At 42.5% G+C, this 25,820-nt stretch overlaps 1 protein-coding gene across 6 annotated transcripts in view; it reads left to right on the plus strand.

Moving 5' to 3' along the window:
- lins1 (lines homolog 1) overlaps window positions 1-25,820 on the plus strand; it is a 66,815-nt gene that overhangs the window by 26,204 nt on the left and 14,791 nt on the right. For 4 of the 6 annotated variants that reach the window (XM_068017688.1, XM_068017686.1, XM_068017687.1 and 1 more), the window contains exons 3-4: window positions 8,932-9,021; window positions 20,325-20,466. In XM_068017688.1, coding sequence (XP_067873789.1) covers window positions 8,932-9,021; window positions 20,325-20,466 — 232 coding nt within the window. Of the gene's footprint in view, window positions 1-6,199; window positions 6,398-8,931; window positions 9,022-20,324; window positions 20,467-25,820 lie in introns of all 6 variants that reach the window. The other 2 variants (XM_068017691.1, XM_068017690.1) reach the window with 2 other exon arrangements.

A 25,820-nucleotide genomic window follows, 5' to 3' on the forward strand; every position in this document is an offset into this window, starting at 1 on the left:
ATGCTTGCCTTCATCGGTTGGGGCATAGAGTATAAAAATTGGCAAGTCATGCTGCAGCTGTACAGAACTTTAGTTAGGCCACACTTAGAATATTGTGTGCAATTCTGGTCACCACACTACCAGAGGCTGTGGAGGCTTTGGAGAGGGTACAGAAGAGGTTTACCAGGATGTTGCCTGGTCTGGAGGGTATTAGCTATGAGGAGCGGTTGGATAAACTCGGATTGTTTTCGCTGGAACGACGTAGGTGGAGGGGCGACATGATAGAGGTTTACAAAGTTATTGACTGGCATGGACAGAGTGGATAATCAGAAGCTTTTTCCCAAGGTGGAAGAGTCAGTTACTAGGGGACATAGGTTTAAGGTGCGAGGGGCAAAGTTTAGAGGGGTATGTGAGGCAAGTTTTTTTACACAGAGGGTGGTGAGTGCCATGAACTTGCTGCCGGGGGAGGTGGTGGAAGCAGGTACCATAGCGACATTTAAGAGGCATCTTGACAAATACATGAATAGGATGGGAATAGAGGGATACGGTCCCCGGAAGTGCAGAAGGCATCAAGATCGGCGCAGGCTTGGAGGGCCGAATGGCCTGTTCCTGTGTTGTACTGTTCTTTGTTCTCCCCCACACACTTACCCACCTCATTCCCCAGCACCATATCCAACAATACCTTCTTCCTCGTTGGACCAAGAAAGTACTGGTCACAGAACTTCTCCTGAACATATTTCAGAAATTCTTCCCCCTCCTTTCCCTTTACTCTAATATTATCCCAATCAATATTTGGGTAATTAAAGTACCCCATTAGAACTCTCATTAGAACCCTCTATAGTTCTTGCACATCTGATTTTCCATGCAGATTTGCTCTTCCCTCTCTCTCTCACTATTTGAAGACCTATAGAATACCCTCAGTACTGTGATTATCCACTTTTTGCTTCTTAACTCTGACAAACACTGTGGGCGGCACAGTGGCGCAGTGGTTAGCACCGCAGCCTCACAGCTCCAGTGACCCGGGTTCAATTCTGGGTACTGCCTGTGTGGAGTTTGCAAGTTCTCCCTGTGTCTGCGTGGGTTTCCTCCGGGTGCTCCGGTTTCCTCCCACATGCCAAAGACTTGCAGGTTGATAGGTAAATTGGCCATTATAAATTGCCCCTAGTATAGGTAGGTGGTCGGGAAATATAGGGACTGGTGGGGATGTGGTAGGAATATGGAATTAGTGTAGGATTAGTATAAATAGGTGGTTGATGTTCGGCACAGAGTCGGTGGGCCGAAGGGCCTGTTTCAGTGCTGTATCACTAAAACTAAATGGATTCTGTCCTTGCCCCCTCAAGGACATCCTCTCTTTCCAACACTAAAAGTCTTCCCTAATCAATCCTGCCATCCATAGAACCAAAGGAAAACCATAGAACCATAGAAAAATTATGGCACAGAAGGAGGCTGTTCTCTGTGCCTGCTGAAAAAACTAGCTGCCCAATCAAATTCCACCTTCCAGCACCTGGTCCTTAGCCTTGCCGGTTACAGCATTTCAGGTGCATATCTAGGTACCTTATAAAAGAATTGAAGGTCTCTGCCTCCACCACCATTCCTGACGGAATTTCACACACACACCACCATCTGGGTGAAAAAAAATTTCCTCATGTCCTCTCTAATCCTTCTACCAATCACCTTAAATCTGTGCCCCCTGTTAATTGACCTGTCCTCTATGGGAAACAGGTCCTTCCTGTCTACTCTATCTAGGCCCCGAATAATTTTATACACTCCTATTAAGTCACCCCTCAGCCTCCTCTGTTCTAGGGAAAACAACCCGAGCTGATCCAATCTTTCCTCATAGCTGCAACTTTCGAGCCCTGGCAACATTCTTGTAAATCTCCTCTGTACTCTCTCCAGAGCAATTATGTCCATTCTGTAATGTGGTGACCAGAACTGTACGCAATACTTCCAACTGTGGCCTAACCAGTATACAGTTCCAGCATCACATCCCTACTTTTGAATTCTATACCTCAGCCTATGAAGGAAAGCATTCCATATGCCTTCTTCACTCTATCTACCTGTTCTGCTGCCTTCAGGGACCTCGCGTTTATTGTCTATTGCCTCGCTTTATTTGCCCTCCCCATATGCATTATCTCACACTTATCTGGATTGATTTCCATTTGCCACTTTTCCGCCCATTCAACCAAACCATTGATATCTTTTTGGCGTCTACAGCTATCCATTTTTGTGTCATCGGCCAATTTTCCAATCATGCCTCCCACATTTAAGTCCAAATCATTAATATATACCACAAACAGCAAGGGGCCCAACACTGAGCCCTATGGAATGCCACTCGAAACAGCTGTCCATTCACAAAAACATCCGCCGACTGCTACCCTTTGTTTCCTGGCCCTGAACCAATTCTGGATCCAACCTGCCTTATTCCCCTGTATCCCATGGGCTTTCATTTTACTGACCAGTCTGCCATGTGGCACCTTGTCAAATGCCTTAGTAAATTCCACCTCCTTTTTTCACAGCATTGTTACAGTGCAGAAGGAGGCCATTAGATCAATCGTGTCCGCACTGGCTCTGAAAGAGCAATTCCTTCAGTTCCATTCTCCTGTCTTCTCCCCATAACACAGCACATTCTTCCTTTTCAGATAACTGTCTAATTCCCTTTCGAATGCTACAATTGAACCTGCCTCCACCACATTCTCAGGCAGCGCATTCCAGACCTTAACCACTTGCTGCGTGACAAAGTTTTTCCTCATGTCACTTTTGCTTCTCTTACCAAATACTTCAAATCTGTGCCCTCTCGTTCTCGATCCTTTCATGAGTGGGAACAGTTTCTCTCTACATACACTGTCCAGACCCCTCATGAATACCTCTATCAAATCATCACTCAGCCTTCTCTTCTCCAAGTAAAACAGTCCCAACTTTTCCAATCTATTTTCATAACTGAAATTCCTCATCCCTGGAAACATTCTCATGAATCTTTTCTGTCTTCTGTCCAACGCCCTCCGTCTTTCCTAAAGTGTGGCGGCGCAATACTCCAGCTGAGGCTGAACTAGTGTCCTATGAGTTCAACATAAATTTCTTGCTCTTGTACTCTATGCCCCTATTAGTAAAGCCCAGGATACTGTATGCTTTATTAACCACTCTCTCGAACTGTCCTGCCACCTTCAGTGACTCGTGCACATATACACCTAGATCCCTCTACTCCTGCACCCCCTTTAGAATTGTACCCTTTATTTTATATTGTGTCTCCATGTTTTTCTTACCAAAATGAATCACTTCACATTTCTTTGCATTGAACATCATCTGCCATCTGTCTGTCCATTCAACCAACTTGTGTATGTCCTTTTGAAGTTCTGCACTATCCTCACAGTTCACAATGCTTCCAAGTTTCATATCATCTGCAAACTTTGAAATTATGCCCTGTACACCAAGATCTCGGTCATTAATATATATCAGGAAAAGCAAGGGTCCCAACACTGATCCCTGGGGAACTCCACTACAAACCTTACTCCAGCCCGAAAAGCATCCAGTAACCACTACTCTAATTTTTTCTATTTTAAACGTTGTTTATATCTTCATAGTGTTTCAGAATTTAGTTCTTCTAATTAAAGAGTTAATTTATTGATTTAAAGACACCTGGTTTGATTAGCCTCATTCGGGGGTTAATAGATGGTACAATTTGGTTGAATCTTTAATTTAGAACGTTTAAATGATATGTTAGCCAATCTGTGGAGCGACAGGATTGAATTAACAGTGCATTGGTCCCACCATAATCAGGATCGTATATTTTGATTGGGGGCTTTGACAGGAGCGGTTGGTCGTAACATATTTATTGCGGGCTCGTCCTGGGATTTGAATCACATTAATTGGGGGCTCACTCAAGATTTGAATCACATTAATTGGGTTTCTGGATTTGAATCATATCTTAATTGGGGGTTCGCTCGCAGTTGAATCATATTTAATTCGGTGGCTTGCGTCTGGGATCAGAATCAGACTAATCTGGAGGGCTCACATTTGGAATCATAGTAATTACTCGTCTCTGGGATAACATATTTAAATTGATGTCTTGTGTTTGGCATCAGATTAATTGCCCTCGAGTCTGGGATTTTATCATTTGGAAACTTGATTGTTGGGATCTAAATCTGACACCAATTACAAAGAAATTAAAAGAACCAGGTCTCTTGTATAATAAGGTACAGTCTATACCATTGTTATGGCATTAGTGGTTGTAGCAGAGTTTTTGGGAAAACAGGATGTTTCCCTGAGTGACTTGATAACTTTAACTAAGAACAAATTAAAAGAATTGGCAGTGAAGTTGAGGTTGGAATTGAAATCAGGTGCCAAAAAAGCAGAGATAATTGAAATAATAGCCGAACATCTGGAATTAGTAGATGTGGATAATACAGATGAAGGGCAATACGAAGAACAAGAAAAGGAATATGAGGGACATGAAGGTAATAGGTCCGAGACTGATGCAGTGAAATTGGCTAGGATTCAGTTAGAAATGAAAAAATTGGAGCTTTAGCAGGAAAAAGAAACAAAAAAAACATGAGGTAGAAAAAGAATTAAGAAAACTTGAATTGGAAAAAGAGGAAAGGGAAAAAGAAAAAGCAATAGCAATAAGAAAACTTAAACTTCAGAGAGAGAGTGAAAGAGAAGAGAGGGAATTTAAATTAAAAGAGATGGAACTAAGACAAAGGGGTAGTCTTAAACCCAGGGAAAATTCGGATCAGGAAGAATCTGAGTTTAGATCAGTACTGAGAGAGAAGTTATTAAAATTTATACAGGCTCTTCCTAAATTCGAGGAAAGGGACATTGAGGCATTTTTCATATCTTTTGAAAAAATGGCCAAACAGATGAAATGGCCGAAAGAAAGCTGGACATTGCTCATGCAGGGCAGGCTGGTAGGCAGAGCTCATGAAGCTTATGCCATGCTTTCTGCAGAGGCTTCTGCAGATTATGAGATGGCAGAAAAGGCTATTCTCAGTGCGTGTGGGTTAGTCCCTGAAGCTTACCATCAGAAGTTTAGGAACTTACGGAGATTGACTGGGCAGGCATATTTAGAATTTGAGAGGGTGAAGCAAATAAATTTTGACCATTGGATGCGGGCATTAAAGATAGAAACCACATATGAGAACCTTCAAGAATTGATTCTCTTAGAGTTTAAAAACTCCATTCCTTCCACAGTGAGAACTCATGTAGATAACCTGAAAGTTTTGAAAGCTAGGCAAGCAACAGAGATTGCTGATGATTTTGAGCTTGTGAATAAGCGAACCTATTTTGTCCGTCATCCCCATAAACCCAAGAAGGATAGAAAGTGGGAGAGTGAAAGGAAGGCAAGTGGCCGGGGACAAGAAGGAACAGTTGGGAATGCCCCAGGATCTCCGCCTTGGGTCAGAAAGGAAAGTGCTGAGGGTAGAAGTGAGTTTCGCAAGCCAAAATGGTGGTGTTGCAACAAAACGTGTCATCTTCATTCAGAGTGCTGGAAATTGCGAGGTAAACTCATAGGACTTGTTGGGGTTTGCAGAGTTCGTGCAGAGGAAAAGATTCTGACTGAGAGTATAACAGACCAGGCTATAGCTTTAACAACAGCTGTGAATGTGAAACCAGATACTAGAATGAAGAGGAGTGTAGAGGTTAAGAATAAAATACCTGAGAGTTATAATGATTTTATGTCAAAGGGGAGACTAACTCTGTATCCTCTAAGTGAGGCAGGAAAACCTATCATTATACTCAGGGATACAGGAGTGATCCAAACACACTTGCTGGGGAAAAGTATGAGGTTTCCACCAGAGAGTATCGTTAACTCTAAAGTTTTAGTTAATGGAATTGGCGGGGTGTGTATACCCGTACCTTTGTATAAAGTACGCCTAGATAGTGACCCACTATCACTAGTCACTATCTGTGATAGTGACTATAGGTGTTGTCCACAGTTTACCAGTAAAGGGAATTGAGCTACTCCTTGGAAATGATTTGGCAGGGTCAAAACTATCAGTTTCTCCTATGGTTACAGAGGAGCCATGTGAAATTAAAGAAACGGAGCAATTATAGGAGCAAGTTCCAAGAATATTTCCTGCGTGTGTAGTTACCCTAGCAATGGCTGAATAGGATCCATTGTCGGAGGTATAAGGGGCACCACAAATAGATAATCAGGCATCTGAAACCTTATTTGGGGATTTAGATAATCCAAATGAGATGTTTAACAGATCGTCTATCATTGCAGCACAGCAAGCTGATCCAGAGATCTACCAAATAGCACAGACTGCTCTGTCAGAAGCTGAGGTGAAAGGAGTTCCGGAAGGCTATTATATGGCAAACGGGGTTTTGAGGAGGAAATGGAGACCGCCTCATAGACCTGCCGACGAAGACTGGACAGTTGTTGAACAGATAGTGGTACCACCTGTCGACAAGGATTATTAAGGTTAGCACGCAACATTCCCTTTTCAGGACGTAGTGGAATTCGGAAGACCAAATCACATATAAGCAAGCATTATTACTGGCCAGGTCTTACAAAGGATGTGAGACAATTTTGTAGGGCATGCCAGACCTGTCAAACGGTGGGAAAACCACAGCCTACCATAAAACCAGGGGATGAGGTATTAGTGTTGTTACTGTCACAGGGAGAACCAGTGAAAGCACGGTTCAGTGGCCCATGTAGAGTGATCAAAAGAGTGGGTAAGGTAGATTATTTGATTGACGCCCCTGATCGCCGGATGAAGAACCGGTTTTGTCACATTAATTTGCTCAAACCATATTACCGCAGGGAGGAGGATAAGCCAGTACAGGTATGTCAGGTAATCGGGACTGTGGAGAAGGAAAAGGATAGTGAGGATGAGGCAGAAGTAGGCCTAGGAAATTCTCAGATTGAACCTCCAACTATCCCATTATCGAGTGCAGAATGGCTAGGAAAATTAAACAATAGGCTTTTACACTTAGAGGCAAAACAGCGTGAAGTCTTAACCAGGATTTTCACAATGTTTCAAAAAGTTTGTAGGGATAAGCCAGGATGTACAACCTTAGCCACACATGATGTGGCAATAGGGGGAGCCATTCCTTTAAAACAATATCTTTGTTGCTTAGGTCCAGACAGACAGGCCCAAGTGGAGGCAGAGGTACAATGCATGCTGAAGGGCAGCCTAGATGAACCTAGTCAGGACAGCTGGAATTCGCAGATGGTCTTGATGACTAAACCTGGTGGGACGGCTCAAACTTGCATAGACTCTAGAAAAGTCACTGTGGTAAAGAGGGCAGACTCCTACCCAAATTCTCATTTAAAGGACTGTATGGACAGAGTGGGCAACACAATATGTCTTAAAGAGACAGATATGTTGGAAGGATACTGTCAAATTCCTATGACGCCCCAGGGTAAGAAAAAATCAGCTTCTGTTACACCGGACAGGGTTTTCCAGTGTCAAGTGATGCCACATAGGTTAAGGGGTACTTGAGAAACTTCTCAGAGAATAGTGAACCCAGTAGTGGTCAATGCTCCTAGCTGTGCAGCTCACCTGACTGAGGTGATGTCAATAGGGACACTTGGAAGGAAAACACAAAACAGTTGGAAGATTATGCTTGGAAATTTAAAATGGGTTAATTGGAACATCCATTTGAAAATTTAAAGCCGAAATGTTCTGGTGGAACTTGTTGCTGTCGTCTAAACATTTTTTTTTGAAAATGTGTATATCTGTAAATGCATGAAAAAAAATGTGTTAGCGTTTTTTTCAATTTGTATTTTTTTTACCCATTGTAATGAAACGCATTTCAGGAATAGCATTTTATTCTGCTAGGGGCGGAGGTGTCATGGTCCTGTAGTTTTTTTTGGCACATGCAGTTTGCCTTTAAGGCTTGCAGGGGATCAGTATTGCTTTAAGAACCAGAAAGCCTAAGGAGTTATAGGAAGGTGCATTTTCGTGCCTTAGAAACAGCCATTTGGAGACTGCGATTCAAAGGGTGCATTCTTGTTACCATAGATACAACCACTGGGAGTGAGTCTCGTGCAATACAATTGTTACAATTCAGTTTTGCACTGGCTGTTAGTTGAAGACAGTTTGTTCTAACAGAACACACACACACACACACAGACAGCTGTGATGACAGCACTTGGAAAAGAGCTGTCAACCATTTAAACTGAAGGAAGAGGATTTTAGTCTATTATCTCTCAAAATTCTTTTTTAAAAAAAAGTCAAGCTAAAACAGAGATCTCTGGTAATTTAAGTTGAAGAAAGGGAGGTTAGACTGTGACCATCCTTTATCCCTCAGAAACTCTAAAGTCAGATTGATTCTGTTGAAAATGTTTGCAAGTCATTAATTGTTGAAATTTGCTGGAGAAGGAAAGCAACATCCTGTGAGGACTTTGCGCAGCGTCAGACTGTAAATTTGCAAGGACTCTAATTTTTACTATTTTAAATGTTGTTTATATCTTCATAGTGTTTAAGAATTTAGTTCTTCTAATTAAAGAGTTAATTTATTGATTTAAAGACACCTGGTTTGGTTAGCCTCATTCGGCGGTCAATAGATGGTACAATTTGGTTGGGTCTTTCTTTACTTTGGAAAGTTTAAATGATATGTTAGCCGATCTGTGGAGCGATGGGATTGAATTAACTGTGCTTTGGTCCCAGCACAATCAGAATCGTATATTTTGATTGGGGGCTTTGACAGGAGCGGTAACAACACACATTTTCCATCAGAAGTCCCCTTTAGCATTGTGAACCTGGGCCCCATGGCATGTCAGGAAGATTGGAGAAAATGGAAAAAAAAGCTCTTTAAGAGTGTCTCATCTAGATTGAATGGTCAGTAAAAGTCAATTAAGCCCAGGATCAAATCCGAGCAAGATATCAAAAGGATATATAAACCAACAGAATTATTCTACAGTCTTCCCATAGAGCAATAAGGGTTTTATTTTGATTAATTGCAGCACTCTTGATATTCTGAGTGATACATAATGTGTTCTGTCCCTAGATTTCACTGTTTGGCTGTGCAGACAAACTGTTGTCTCATGTGGCTATGAAATGCGTTGCATCACTGATTCTGGTTCAGATTTTGGTGCTGGTGAGTATGAACAGAGCGTACAGTTTATAATAACAGGAGCATTTTACCATTAGACACAAACATTATAGTTGATTATATGGCATTGCTTGTGGGCAAAAATTGTTGTCTGTCTGTTATCTAAGGTAGGTTTCTGGAACAGAGCGCTATGGGCAATGCACATGTATTCACGGTTCTGTGCCACACTTGTTTCTGTTACGACCAGATCAGATAGGGGTCTAGGGGTTCCCTCTTAGCCTTTGCCTGGTCTAACTGTAACAGGGTTTAATTTTAAAAGCAGTGTTTTAAGCTCCCCCTCAGTGAATCCTTGTGCACTGTTTCCCAATTGTAAGGCAACAAAATCAGACAGGTTTTCTTCGATTTAAACAAGAAAGGTGGAAGTTTATTAATCTTAAACTCTAATCCGGTTAATGACAACAAATATGCAATGTGACCATGTTGGCATGCATATGCGATAAACACACACGCAAATAGAGACAGAAAAAGTAGAAGGAATAAAGGGGAAAGTTTGAGGCAATATCCGGTGGTTATTTACGGTACTTTAAGTTCAATGTGGAGTCTTTGGTTGCTGGTAAGTCTTGCTGTTCGTTGGGGCCCAGTGCACGCTTCAACTTGTTTCGATGTAGGAGTCTTTTTTTCTCTAGAGGTTTACGTGTCTTCAGTGGGTCTGGAGACCTGTGAGAAAGCCAGCCAGGAGAGAGAGCTCTCTTGTTCCAGATTTAGTTGCACTCTGCAGTCTGACCCCAAACTGTCCTTTGTTTAGTTCAAAAAGCCTGGACCAGCCGGTTAGTCATGTGACCAACTGGCTTAACCACTTCTGTGTTTGTGGATTCCAAAGCTCTCGGTGGGAGGATGTAGTGCTGACTCCCACCCCGACAAGATGTGGATCACCATTTCCCAGCCTAATCTTTGTTAATTGAATCAATGAGCAATTCTTTTGTCTCTCCAAGCACTGTCTTGTAGTATGTAAATGTCCTCCAGTCAAGTGTCTGGTGATCTCTTGTAAAACAAGTCATTTCTTCACTCCAGCAACAGTTTAAAATTAATGTTCATATGATGAAACTATATGCCTCTTTCTTGGCAGGTGGGGGTCTTCATGACACTATCCACAAGAAGAGGGACCCTACTGAGACCAAAAACCATCAAGACATTTGGCTGATATCAGTGGCTGTTAATTTGGATCTTCAAGTTATTGTGGCAGAGATATCAGATGCTTTGAAGTCCTGATCTTATGGCTGATCTTATTAAATTGCTGAGCAAGCTCAAGGGGTCAAATGGCCAACTCCTGCTCCTATTTATGTTCTTACGTCAGCAACATCATGGGTCATTTATTATAACTAAATCCATCACCTTTCAAAGTATTGAAAAAGAAGAAAGATGATCATTTCTTCTGACCAGGAGCCAAAAATTTCCAACCATTTGCAAATTTCCACCAACAATAGCAATTAAGCTCATAAAGCTGGGGTGAAAGAAACAATTAAATACAACTGTATCTTCACAGAGTAATATATTGTCTTTGCATGGTGTGGCATAACATCTGGCTTACCATGAACTATGCTACAAGAAGTCTGCTAGTTATATTGTAGCTATAAAAGGCTCGCCGCAGTGCTAATGGGTTTTCAGACTGGCTAGTCTGAATGGGTCACTGCAGTTACACAGCTCCATTTTCTGTGGTGAATTTTGAATGCACAGGAATTAGTTTATGTATTAAAAGCCCAGATCTCTAAAATTATAGTAAAGGAGCAAAGTACTTTGTGAAACTACAACAGTCCTGCTCCTTACTGTGTGTTTGAATTCATCTGATCGAATTGCCAGCTGAACTGAACTACAGACCAGTTAGACTTTGATTCTAGTATTTTCCCTACTACGAATGTATTATTAGGGATGTGATAACAGGGCACTTAGAAAATCACTATGATTAGGCAAAGTCAACACGGTTTTGTGAAAGAGAAATCATGCTTGAAAACTCTGTTAGAGTTGTTTGAGGGTGTAACTAGGAGGGTAGATAACTGGAAACCAGTGGATGTAGTATATTTGGATTTACTGAAGGCATTCGATAAGGTGCAACACAACAGGTGGATACACAAGATTAAGGATCATGGAATTGGGTGTAATATATCAGAAAGCAGACAAATAAAAAGTCATTTTCAGGTAGCAGGTTGTAACTAGTATGCTGCTGCACAAATCGGTGCTTGGGCGTCAGTTATTTACCATCTGTATCAATGACTTAGATGTGGGGACTGCATGAAATGTATCCAAGTTTGCTGACAATACAAAGCGACATGGGATAGTAAGCTGTGAGGAGGACACAAAGAGGCAGCAAAAAGATATAGACAGATTATGTGAGTGGACAAGAAGTTGGCAGATGATGTGAGGAAATGTGTAGTTATTTACTTAGGAAAAATAGAAAAACAGGATATTTTTAAATGGTGAAAATTTATTAAAGGATGGTGTTCAAAGGGATTTGAGTGTTCTTGTACACATCACAAAGTTAACATGAAAGTACAGCAAGCAATTAGGAAACAAATGTTATGTTAGCCGCCTTGCAAGCATGTTGGGGTATAAGAGTATGACATGTTGGGGTATAAGCAATGACATAGGGCTTTCTTGCGACCATGCCTGGAGTACTGTGTACAGTTTTGGTCTCCGTAGCTAAGGAAGGATATACTTGCCTGTGAGGGGCTGCAACGAATGTTCACTAGATTGATTCCTGGGATGTGACGTTTGCCCTATGAGGAAAGATTGAATCGTATGTGCCTATACTCTCTGGAATTCAAAAGAATGAGAGTGATCTCATTGAAACATGTAAAATTCTTGGAAAACTTGACAAGGTAGATTCTGAGAGGCTGTTTCCAGCTGGAGAATCTAGAACTAGGGTTGTAGTCTCAGGATAAGAGGTCAGCCATTAAGGGCTGTGATGAGAAGTTTCTTCACTCAAATGTGAATATTTGGAATTCTCTATGCTAGAGGACTGTGGATGCTCAGTCGTTAGGTATATTCAAGACTGAGATCAGTGGACTTTTGGGATACTAAGGGAATTGAGGGATTTGGGGATAGGCCGGAAAAGTGGAGTTGGGTAGAAGATCAGTCGTGATTTTTTTGAATGGTGGAGCAGACTTGAGGAGCCATGTGGACTACTTCTGCTCCTATTTCTTATGTTCTTATTATCTGGAATGCACTACCTGAAAAAGTGGTGGAAACAGATTTGATAGTAACTTTCAAAAGGCAATTTGATGACTTAGGATACACGGCACAGAAACAGGCCATTCGGCCCAACCAGTCCATGTCGGCTTTATGCTCCACTTGAGCCTCCTTCAATCTTTCCTCATCTAAATCTCGCATCGTAACTCTCTATTCCCTTCTCCCTCATATACTTGTCTAGCTTTCCCTTAAATGCATCTATACTAGTCTCTTCAGCCACTCCCTCTGGTCGCAGGTTCCACATTCTCACCATTCTTTGGGTAAAGAAATTTCTTCTGAATTCCCTATTGGATTCTTGGTGACTGCCTTATATTGATGGCCTTTAGTTGTGCTCTTCCCAAGAAGAGGAAACATTCTGAGCGGCGCAGTGGTTAACACCGCAGCCTCATAGCTCCAGGGACCCGGTTCGATTCTGGGTACTGCCTGTGCGGAGTTTGCAAGTTCTCCCTGTGTCTGTGTGGGTTTTCGCCGGGTGCTCCGGTTTCCTCCCACATCCAAAGACTTGCAGGTGATAGGTAAATTGGCCGTTGTAAATTGCCTCTAGCGTAGGGAGGTGATAGGTAATATGGGATTACTGTAGGGTTAGTATAAATGGGTGGTTGTTGGTCGGCACAGACTCGGTGGGCCAAAGGGCCTGTTTCAGTGCTGTATCTCTAAATAAATAAAATTCTCTATCTACTCTATCAAAACCTTTCAGAATTTTTAGGTCACCCCTCAGTCTTTTTTCAAGAGAAATGAGACCCAGCTTCCCAATCCTTCCCTGATACGTATACGCATGCATTTCTGGTATCATCCTTGTAAATCTTCTCTGTACCCTTTTCAGTGCTTCTGTATCATTTTTATAATATGGTGACCAGAACTGTACGCAGTACTCGTGGTCTAATCATGGTTTGATACAGGTTGAGTATAACTTCCCAGTTTTCAATTCTATCCATCTAGAAATAAAGCCTAGTGCTTGGTTTGCTTTTTTAATGGCCTTGCTAACCTGTGGTGCAACTTTTAGTGGTTGGTGTATTTGTACTCCAAGATCTCTTTGTCCTTTACCCCACCTAGACTCGCACCTTCAAGTAATAAGTGACCTCCGTATTCTTCCTACCAAAATGTACTACCTTACATTTATCTGTGTTAATTTGCCAATTATTTTCCCATTCTGCAAGTTTAGTAATGTTGTCCTCCTCAGTATTGACTATCTCTCTCCCCCACCCCCCCCCCCCCCCCTCCTCCCCCATTTGGTGTCATTTCCCAAATTTAGAAATTGTTTTTGATTCCAAAGTCCAAATCGTTTATGTAAATTGTGAACAGCAGTGGTTCCAGCACTGATTCTTGTGGAACGTCGCTTCCCACCTTCTGCCATTCTGAATATAACTACCCTTTACTCCCACTCCCTGCTTTCTGTCTTGAATCCAGTTAGCAATCCATTCTGCCACTTGTCTTCTGACTCCACATTCTCTGTTCTTATTCATTAGTCTATTATGGGGCATCTTATCAAAGGAATTTTGATAATTCAAATAAATTACATAATTGCATTACTATTCTGTCTGTTACCTCCTCAAAATATTCAATAAGGTTGGTCAGCAAGGGTTTCCCTTTTGAAATCCTTGCTGGCCATTCATTATATTTTTTGTTTCAAGATGTTCTTCTGTTCTCTCCTTCAGTAAACATTCCATTATTTTTCTTACCACAGATGTTATGCTGACTGATCTATAATTCCCCGGGCATGTTCTGTCCCCCTTGTTTTGCCAATCTTTTGGCATTACATCTTTTTCTAATGAATTATTAAATATGTGCAGTAATGCCTCTGCTATCTCTCCCCTAGATTCTTTTAAAATATGTGGATGCAATCCGTCTGGACCAGTTTTTATACCAATATTGTTGCCCATTTTATTTTCCCAAGTTCATTCTCAGCCCCTCGAAATCAGCTTTTCTGTAATCTTATTAACCTGGTTCTTTCTGTAGCATCATCTTAAAGCATATTGTTACGGTCACTATTGCCTGGATGCTCCCTTACTTTTACTTCTCTTATCTGCTCTGGTTCATTCTCCATTACTAAATTCAATAGTATTTTCCCTTGTTATGATTTTTACATATTGGGTTAGAAAGGAGTCCTGTACACTTTGTAGGAACCCCATTCCCTTATCGCCTTTACCTACCTCTTCTGCCCAATTAATATCAGGCTAGTTGAAATCCCGTATGATGATTATTCTATGTTTCTTTACTCAGTTCCCTAATTTGTCTGCATATTTCTTCCTCCACCTTCCATTGTTAGGTGGCCTGCAGACTACATCTATTATTGTGATTGATCCTTTATTATCTTTTATTTCTTTCCATATTGTTAGGACCAGGTGAGAAAGAGGTCTAAGGTTCTCTTTCAGCCTTCACCTGGCCTTACTGTAACAGGGTTTTATTTTTAAACACACTTTTTTTTTTTATCACACCCTTTGGTGAATCCTTGATCACCGCTTTCCAGTTATAAGGCAAAGAAACCAGCACAAACAGGCTTTCTTCGATTTAAAGAAGAAAAGTTGAAATTTATTAAACTTAAACTCTAATTCGGTTAACGCCTACGGATGCAGACCCCACGCTAACATGCATATGCGATACACACGTGCAAATAAAGAGAGAAAAGAGTAGAAGAAAAATAAAGTGGAAAGGTTTGAGGCAATATCTAAAGAGTTTATGTTGCGGTTCTTCGAACTCACTGTAGAGTTCTTAATTGTAGGTAGATCTTTTCATTTGGGCCCAGTATTCTTAAATCTTGTTCGTTGTTGGAGACTTTTCTCTCTTGGGGTTCATGTGACTTCAGTGGATTCAGAGGCTTGTGAGAAAGAGATGGGAGCAGACAGGAGAGAGATCTTCTCAGTCCAGGAGCAAACAGCTTTCTGCCCAAACTGTACACGTTCAAAAAAAAAAACTCAAGTTGCCCAGCAGGTTAGTCATGTGACTAGCTGGTTTGACCATGTCCATTTGTTTATTCAGCTATCTTAGCAGTCAACCTAGAATGCGAGCTCCCCCACCTTCAACGTCTGATGATCAAAAGCCCATTGTGAGTTGAATGTCAGGGAATGGCTGTTTTGTCCTTCCAAACACTGTCTGTTAATATGCAAATGTATTTTCCAGCCATGGCTGACCTGTTTAACAAGTCGTCTTCATTCTAGTAACAGTTTAAAGCCAATGATATTGACAAAATTAATGTGCCTCATTCATGGCAGGTGGGGGCCTAGCATGACAATATGTATTCTATATTTGTTTTCCTGATAGCTGCGTCCTTTATTTCTACTGCCATTAGGTTATCCCTAATAAGTATAGGTACTTCACCTCCCTTTTTCCCCCTCTCACTTTTCTACCATACAGTGTTGAATTCCTAGTCCTGATTTTTCTGTAGCCATGTCTCAGTAATCCATATTATGATTGGTTCCTCTCGAAACGTGATTTCCTCCAGTTCACGGTGTACGTCACATTGAGTTTACAGTTTAATAAGAACAGGAATGCTATGCCAAGTAGTATTCCCATGGACACTTGCTTTGGGGTCTGACTATACTGGGATGGGATCTCGGCTTCAGACAATTTTATTCAGGAGTGGGGTAGGTCCAGGGTCTGGGGATGGTGGAGAGTGAAGTTCTAGGAACGCTGGTGCAGATCTTTGGCTTACTGGAAAAGAGATCGTGGAATCTGGGGTTATTTGGTCTGGAGGTCTGGGAGCATTGGGAAGTTCTGGTTTTGGGAGCTCTTGAAATTCCATGTAGGAGTCTGCAAAAAGTTGAAAGGCGTCCCAGGACCTGTGCTGCAGCAGTGGTTTTAGGGAAATGGGTCATGTTAGCAGCTGAACACCACAGCAGGCTGCAAACCATCTGTGAGCCATGTCTTGTGGAATCTGCTAGATTTGAATTTAAATTGCACACCAATGTCGCCTCTCTCCAAAATGCTTACAGACTTCAGCACCTGTCCCCTCAATCCTTCCCTCATCTGCCCTCACAGATTCCCCCATCCAAATCATACCTAGCACAAAGGAAGATGTTTGTGGTTGTTGGAGGCCAATCATCTCAGCCACAGAACATCCTTAGGGTAGTGTCCAAGGCCCAACCATCTTCAGCTGCTTCAACAATGGCCTTCCCTCCATCACAAAGTCAGAAGTGGGGATGTTCGCTCATGATTGGACAATGTTCAGTACCATTCGCAACTCTGCAGATACTGAAGCAGCCCGTGGCAATATGCAGCAAGACCTGGACAACATCCAGGCTTGGCTGATAAGTGGCAAGTAACATTTGTGCCACACAAGTGCCAGGCAATGGCCATCTCAAACAAGAGAATCTAACCATCTTCCCTTGATGTTCAAGGCATTACCATCGCTGAATCTCCCACAATCAACATCGTGGGGGTTACCATTGTCCAGAAACTAAACTGGACCAGCCGCATAAGTACTGTGGCTACAAGAGCAGGTCAGAGGTTGGGAATTCTGTGGTGAGTAACTCACCTCCTGACTCCCCAATTCCTGTCCACCACCTACAAGGCACAAATCAGGAGTGTGATGGAATATTCTCCACTTGCCTGGATGGGTGCAGCTCCAACAACACTCAAGAAGCTCGACACCATCCAGGACAAAGCAGCCTGCTTGATTGACACTCCATGCACTACTTTCAACATTTACTTCCTTCACCACTGGCGTACAGTGGCAGCAGTGTGTGCCATCTGCAAGGTACGCTGCAGCAACTCACCAAGATTCCTTCGACAGCACCTTCCAAACTGATTTCTACCACCTAGAAAGACAAGGGCAGAAGATGCATGGAAACACCACCACCACCTGCAAGTTCCTCCCCAAGCCACACACCATTCTGACCTGGAACTATATTGCTGTTTCTTCATTGTTGCTGGGTCAAAATCCTGGAACTCCCTTCCGAACAGCACTGCTAGTGTACCTACACTCCAAGGACTGCAGTGTTCTCAAGGGCAGTTGGGGATGGGCAATAAATGCTGGCCTAGCCAGCAATGCCCACATCCCATGAACGAATTAAACAAAATATACCACTACTGTTTAAATCAGTATTAGCCAACCTCCACTTCTCTCAGCTGATGTTCCTGGAGGCTTCAGTTTTAGACCAAATGCTTTGCGTTTTTCAGGATTGTGACATTATTTTACAAACATACAAATTAGGAGCAGGAGTAGGCCACTTGGCCCTTCGAGCCTGCTCTACCGTTCAATAAGTTCATGGCTGAACTGATTACTCCACATTTCCACCTACCCCTGATAACCATTCACCCCCTTGCTTATCAAGAATCCATCCACCTCTGCCTTAAAAATATTCAAAGACTGCTTCCACCACCTTTTGAGGAAGAGAATTCAAAAGACTCACGATCCTCTGAGAGAAAAAATGTCTCCTCATCTCTGTCTTAAATGGGCGACCCCTAATTCTAGATCCGCCTACAAGGGGAAACATCCTTTCCACATCCACCCTGTCAAGACCCCTCAGGATCTTATGTTTCAATCAAGTCTCCTCTTACTCTTCTAAACCTAGCCTATCCAATCTTTGTATTAGTCCAGTAAAGCTCCTCTGTACTGCCTCCAATGCATTTATAGCCTTTCTTAAATAAGGAGACTAAGTACTGTACACAGTACTCCAGATGTGGTCTCACCAATGTCCTGTATAGCTGAAGCATAAGCTCCCTAGTTTTGTATACAATTCCCCTCACGATAAACGATAACATACTATTAGCTTTCCTAATTATGTATTGTACCTGCATACTAACCTTTTGCGATTCATGCTCTGGACCCCCAGATCCCTCTGCATCTCAAAGCTCTGCATCCTCTCACCATTTAGATAATATGCTTCTTTTTTATTCTTCCTGCCAAAGTGGACAGTTTCACACTTTCCCACATTATACTCCATTTGTCAGGTCTTTGCCTGCTCACTTAACCTATCGATATCCCTTTGTAGTTGCCTTATGTCCTCTTCACAAGTTACTTTCCTACCTATCTTTGTGTCATCAGCATATTTAACGACCATATCTTCGGTCTCTTCATCTAAGTCATTTATATAAATTGTAAAAATTTGAGGCCCCAGCACAGATCCCTGTGGCACACCACTTATTACATCTTGCCAACCAGAAAATGAGCCATTTATGCCTACTCTCTGTTTCCTGTTAGCTAACCAATCTTCTATCCATACCAATATGTTACCCCGTTAACCATGAACTTTTATTTTCTGCAGTAACCTTTGATGTGGCACCTTATCAAACGACTTCTGGAAACCTAATTACAATACATCCACTCTTATATCCACAGCACATGTAACTCCCTCAAAGAACTCCAATAAATTGATTAAACATGATTTCCCTTTCACAAAACCATGTTGACTCTGCCTGATTACCTTGAATTTTTCTAAATGCCCTGCTATACCATCTTTAATAATAGCTTCTAACATTTCCCCTAAGACAGATGTTAAGCTAATTGGCCTGTAGTTTCCTGCTTTCTGTCTCCCTTTTTGAAGAAAGGAGTTACATTCGCTATTTTCCAATCTAGCAGAACCTTCCCCGAATCTAAGGAATTTTGGAAAACTAAAACTAATGCATCAACTATCTCATTAGCCACTTCTTTTAGCACCCTAAGATTAATTCCATCAGGACTCGGGCACTTGTCAGCCCACAGCTCCAACAATTTGTTCAGTACACTTCCCTGGTGATTGTAATTTTCTTGAGTGCTCCCTCGCTTCCATTTCTTGATTTATAGCTATTTCTGGGATGTTACTTGTATCCTCCATGGTTAAGACCGATGCAAAATACCTGTTCAGTTCATCTGCCATTTCCTTGTTTTCCTTTATTAATTCCCCAGACTCACTTTCTATAGGACCAACGCTCACTTTGTTAACTCTTTTCTTTTTTAAATATCTATAGAAACTCTTCCTATTTGTCTTTATATTTCTAGCTAGCTTTCTCTCGGACTCTAATTTTACCTTCCTTATCAATCTTTTAGTTATTCTTTGCTGCTTTTTATATTCTGTCCAATCTTCTGACCTGCCTCTCATCTTTGTGCAATTATAGGCTTTTTCTTTTAGTTTGATACTATCTTTAACTGTTTTAGTTAACCATGGATGGCGGGTCCCACCCTTGGACTTTTTCTTTCTCGTTGAAATATATCTATTCTGTGTATTTTTAAATATTCCCTTAAATGTCTACCATTGCATCTCTCTGACCTATCCCTGAACCTTTTTTGCCAGTTCCCTTAAGCTGGCTGTGCTTTCATGCCCTCATAATTGTCCTTATTTATCTTTAAAATACTAGTCTTGGACCCATTATTCTCTCCCTCAGACTGAATGTAAAATTCAAGCATATTATGATCGCTGCTACCTCAGGGCACCTTAACTATGAGGTCATTAATTAATCCTATCTCGCACAATGCCAGGTCTAGTATAGCCTGCTCTCTGGTTGGCTCCGGAACATACTGTTCCAAGAAACTATCCCGAAAACATTCTATGTACTCCTCATCTAGGCTACCTCTGGCCATCTGATTTTTCCAGTCTATATGTAGGTTGAAATTCCCTATAATCATCACTCTACCTTTCTGACAAGCTCCCTATATTTCTTCCTTTATACCACGTCCTACAGTGCAGTTAACATTAAGTGGCCTGTACACCACTCCCACAAGTGACTTCTTGCCTTTATGATTTCTCATCTCTACCTAAACTGCTTCTACATCCTGGTCTGCTGAGCTTAGATCATTCCTTTCTATTTCGCTAATACCGTCATTAATTAACAGAGCTACCCCTCCACCTTTTTCTAGCTTCCTGTCCTTCCTGAATGCCATATACCTTTCAATATCCAGGTCCCAATCCATGTCGTCCTCCAGCCATGTCTCTGTAATGGCTATCAGATCGTACTTATTTATTTATATTTACGCTCTCAGTTCACCTGTTTTGTTTCGAATGCTACATGCCCAATCTTCCCTGGTTATATGTTTGACTACAGTTAAGAGATTTGAAGGTGGCAACAAATTTGCAATATTTGCTAAATGGAAAATTGGCTTCAATTAAAGATAGTTTCTTTAACACTCATTCCCTTAACAGGTACTGTTTTAATGACTTTTAACAATAGGTTTTATTGTCATTTGTTTTTAGAATCTATCTGTTGAAAGTTGGATGAACGGCTGTTTGTACACTCTGTCAGAAGGCTCTGGAAATAGCCAATTAGCTGAATGGTTGCGGACAATTACAGTTGTAATTAAACAGGTTTTAAAGGAAAAACCTCAGCGCAAGACAGGTTAGTGGATCCTTGTGGCAATATCCAAGAGTAAGCTGTAATGGATTGTGTACGTTTTAAACTTCATACAAAAAGAAGGGTGGGAAAAATGATCAGTGTGCCCCCCACCCCATGCTTTAGATGATGCCTCTGCAGTATATGACCATTGCACTGTCCAGCTTCAGAATGATGGCCTCAGACTTATACTCCACTGATCTGCCAGTATAACCTAGCATTTTGTTTGCTTTATTGATTGCTGTTTTGCAATGATTGCTTATGGTCAAACCAGTATACAATTACACTCCCAGCTTTCTTTCAGCCTCTATCTAACGAGCTGAGCATCAATCATTAAATATATCTATAACTATATATTAAAAGTTGCCGAATGGGTCACAATGTTCATGTCAATGCATTGCAAGTTCCTTTGTCAGGTTTTGTCTATGGTGTCAGGCAAACCCCCCTGCCAAGACTGGGGCACACATTATTTCACCACATGAACATTAAAAACTTAAAAATTGCAAGTCGCTGACCGGAAAGACATTTCCATGGTAACAGACAGTGTTGGAACAAGGCACAAAGGGTCATGCCCTGACTCATTCAACGAACAATGAACTTTTGATTACCAGACGTTGAAGGTGGGGGGAGCTAGCATTCCAGGGCCTGCTGAAGTACAATCCACAAACCTCGCAGGAGAGACTTCCAAATAAGGAGCTAGTCACATGACTGAAGTGCTGGGCAACCTGGGAGTTTTTTTGAATTTGAACTCCCAACAAAGATATTGACACAGAGACAACGCCGTGTGCTCATGGAGTAAAGATCTCTCCTGGAACTGAAGCAAGAATTACCTCTTCTCACGTCTGCCTGCTTCCATCTCCTTCCCACGGAACTGAATCTTGTGAAAACACGTGAACTCAGAAAAGTTTCCTCGGTGAACAAGGTTTAAAAGGAACACTGGGCCCCAACGCAAAGCAAGACTATTTACAAAAGGACTTTGGTAAGCTCAAAGCACAGTGAACAAGAGATTGCCTCAAACTGTTCTACTTATCTTTGCTTTTCTTGCCTATTTTCATGTGTGTATCGCGTGTGCATGCTAGCGTGGGTGTGTCGTATATTCGTAGGCGTGAACCGTATTAGGAGTTTAAGGTTTAATAAATTTCATCTTTCTTCTTTAAACCTGAGATATCCTGTGTGAATTGGTTTCTTTGTCTTATAATTGGAAAACTGTGAACAAGGATTCACAAAGGGGCAAGCTCAAAACACAATGTGTTTAAAATTAAACACTGTTACAATCTTCTTTGGCCTCCTTATCTCGAGAGACAATGGGTAAGCGCCTGGAGGTGGTCAATGGTGTGTGGAGCAGCGCCTGGAGTGGCTATAAAGGCCAATTCTAGAGTGACAGGCACACAGGTGCTGCACAAAAATTTGTTTGTCGGGGCTGTTACACAGTTGGCTCTCCCCTTGCGCTTCTGTCTTTTTTCCTGCCAACTGCTAAGTCTCTTCGATTCGCCACACTTCAACCCTGCCTTTATGGCTGCCCGCCAGCTCTGGCGAACGCTGGCAACTGACTCCCATGACTTGTGATCAATGTCACAGGACTTCATGTCGCCTTTGCAGACATCTTTAAAGCGGAGACTTGGACGGCCGGTGGGTCTGATATCAGTGGCGGGCTCGCTGTACAATGTGTCTTTGGGGATCCTGCCATCTTCCACGCGGCTCACATGGCCAAGCCATCTCAAGCGCCGCTGACTCAGTAGTGTGTATAAGCTGGGGATGTTGGCCGTCTCGAGGACTTCTGTGTTAGAGATATGGTCCTGCCACCTGATGCCAAGTATTCTCCAGAGGCAGCGAAGATGGAATGAATTGAGACGTCACTCTTGGCTGACATACGTTGTCCAGGTCTCGCTGCCATAGAGCAAGGTACTGAGGACACAGGCTTGATACACTCGGACTTTTGTGTTCCGTGTCAGCGCGCCATTTTCCCACACTCTCTTGGCCAGTCTGGACATAGCAGTGGAAGCCTTTCCCATGCGCTTGTTGATTTCTGCATCTAGAGACAGGTTACTGGTGATAGTTGAACCTAGGTAGGTGAACTCTTGAACCACTTCCAGAGCTTGGTCGCCAATATTGATGGATGGAGCATTTCTGACGTCCTGTCCCATGATGTTTGTTTACTTGAGGCTGATGGTTAGGCCAAATTCGTTGCAGGCAGCCGCAAACCTGTCGATGAGACTCTGCAGACACTCTTCAGTGTGAGATGTTAAAGCAGCATCGTCAGCAAAGAGGAGTTCCCTGATGAGGACTTTCCGTACTTTGGTCTTCGCTCTTAGATGGGCAAGGTTGAACAACCTGCCCCCTGATCTTGTCTGGAGGAAAATTCCTTCTTCTGAAGACTTGAACGCATGTGAGAGCAGCAGGGAGAAAAAAATCCCAAAAAGTGTGGGTGCGAGAACATAGCCCTGTTTCACGCCACTCAGGATAGGAAAGGGGTCTGATGAGGTGCCACCATGTTGAATTGTGCCTTTCATATTGTCATGAAATGAGGTGATGATACTTAGTAGCTTTGGTGGACATCCAATCTTTTCTAGTAGTCTGAAGAGACCACATCTGCTGACGAGGTCAAAGGCTTTGGTGAGATCAATGAAAGCAATGTAGAGGGGCATCTGTTGTTCGCGGCATTTCTCCTGTATCTGACGAAGGGAGAACAGCATGTCAACGGTCGATCTCTCTGCTAGAAAGCCACACTGTGCCTCAGGGTAGACGCGCTCGGCCAGCTTCTGGAGTCTGTTTAAAGCGACTCGAGCAAAGACTTTCCCCACTATGCTGAGATTCCACGGTAGTTGTTGCAGTCACCGCGGTCACCTTTGTTTTTATAGAGGGTGATGATATTGGCATCGCGCATGTCCTGTGGTACTGCTCCCTCGTCCCAGCACAGGCAAAGCAGTTCATGTAGTGCTGAGAGTATAGCAGGCTTGGCACTCTCGATTATTTCAGGGGTAATGCTGTTCTTCCCTGTAATGCTGCTACAATAAGACCAGGTGAAGATAGTAACAGACCCCTAGACACCTTTTGCACCTGGCCGTAACAATGGCAAAGTCCGTGATAGAAGTGTTAACGTTTAGTGCTTGTAATGCCAGTAGGTGGCATCTGGCACTTGTTAAAAGGATTGTCACACCAATGTTTCTTCCACATCAGTGCTGTTCAGCATTTTGTAATTGAGTCAGCCAGTAATTATGATACCATGAGGTGATAGTGAACAATTCAGTTTGGCAGTTGACATATAATAACAACAAGGACAAAGGGTAATTGGTTTTGAATATAAATCAATAAATTTTACTAGCTGCCACAAAAATGTGTCTCTAACACAAAAATTAAAGAGTCTATCTGTAACATTAAGCATCTATTTACTGTCAACGTGACCAGTAGTTCAAGCAGTCTAACATACCCTACCCAATTAACATGTTTCCCATTTCCAACCTCCAGCTCCTCTAAGAAAAAGGTGGTGACTTTTTTGTCTGACACCTGCCCACTACCAGTGATCTGTAGTCCATAGGCCGAGTGTTAGGTCTCCCCCACTCCCATTTTTTTTTTAACCAGCTGGAACTAAATGAAAATGAAGGCACCCAGACCCCTACAGATTGAGAACTTCCACCCCATGGCTGAGGAGGAAAGGTTACCTTCTTAGAAACTCTCTGCTTACCACTAGGGTTAGATTCTGGGCATGGAAGAGAGAAATGGACCTTTCCCATGCACAATAAAGATTGTGTGCTCCCTGCCTGCCAGTCGAGTCTGTTTGGGTCTCCCCCTCCAACTCTCAGAATGTATTTGTCAGCCTGTCAAACCCCTCGCCCCTGCTGACCTTCCACCCCCCCGCCCCCCACCTTCCTTAGAGAGTTAGCAAGCACTGGTCTCCTTTCCTCTCCTTGCCTTCAGATTATACCAGCCCCCAACACCCAATAAAAGAATTCGGCATGTGGGTTCGGATGAAAGGTCACAGACCTTTCTGCTTCTGTCTCTTGCTAGTGCTGTTGGGGTGGGTTTAAACTAATTTGGAAGGGGGGTGGGTTACAGAGTGGAGGTACAGTAGGGGGTGATGCACAGCCAAACGCAGAAGAGAAACTAAGTTGGTCTGTAAGGCAGAGCAAATATAGACTTGTTAAGGTACAAGCGAAATATGCAAGGCTGGATTGCATCTATTTTAACACAAGGAGTCTTGCAAGTAAGGCAGATGAATTGAGGGCATTGATTAACACATATGATATTGCGAAATCACAGACAAGATTAAGGGAAGGGAAGAAATGGCAGCTTAATATTCCAGGGTATCGAATCTTCAGGCTGAATGGTGGGCGTAAAAGAGGAGGTGGCATTGCACTATCGATCAAGGAGTCAATTACTGCAGTAAGGAGGGATAATATCTTAGAAGGTTCCTCAAATGAGGCCATATGGGTAGAACTTAAAAAGATAAAGAGGGCAATCACTTTTCTTGGAGTGTTCTACAAGCCTCCAAACAGTCAGGGAGAGATAGAGGAGCAGATATGTAGACAAATCTCAGAGAGGTATAAAAATAATAGGGTAATAGGGGATTTCAACTTCAACGGGATCAGAGGTGAGCTGGCAAGATGGATACAGAACTGGCATGTTCATAGAAGACAGAGGGTAGCAGTGGAAGGGTGCTTTTCTGAATGGAGGGCTGTGACTAGTGGTGTTCCGCAGGGATCAGTGCTGGGACCTTTGCTGTTTGTAGTATATATAAATGATTTGGAGGAAAATGTAGCTGGTCTGATTAGTAAGTTTGCGGACGACACAAAGGATGGTGGAGTTGCGGATAGTGATGAGGATTGTCGGAGGATACAGCAGGATATCGATCGGTTGGAGACTTGGGTGGAGAAATGACAGATGGAGTTTAATCCAGACAAATGTGAGGTAATGCATTTTGGAAGATCTAATGCAGGTGGGAAGTATACAGTAAATGGCAGAACCCTTAGCAGTATTGACAGGCAGAGAGTTCTGGGCGTACAGGTCCACAGGTCATTGAAAGTGGCAACGCAGGTGGATAAGGTAGTCAAGAAGGCATATGGCATGCTTGCCTTCATCGGTCGGGGCATAGAGTATAAAAATTGACAAGTCATGCTGCAGCTGTACAGAACCTTAGTTAGGCCACACTTGGAATATTGCGTGCAATTCTGGTCACCACACTACCAGAAGGACGTGGAGGCTTTGGAGAGGGTACAGAAGAGGTTTACCAGGATGTTGCCTGGTTTGGAGGGCATTAGCTATGAGGAGAGGTTGGATAAACTCGGATTGTTTTCACTGGAACGACAGAGGTGGAGGGGCGACATGATAGAGGTTTACAAAGTTATGAGTGGCATGGACAGAGT

The sequence above is a fragment of the Heterodontus francisci genome, chromosome 38, assembly GCF_036365525.1.
Source record: "Heterodontus francisci isolate sHetFra1 chromosome 38, sHetFra1.hap1, whole genome shotgun sequence".
In the NCBI taxonomy this organism is placed as follows: domain Eukaryota; kingdom Metazoa; phylum Chordata; class Chondrichthyes; order Heterodontiformes; family Heterodontidae; genus Heterodontus; species Heterodontus francisci.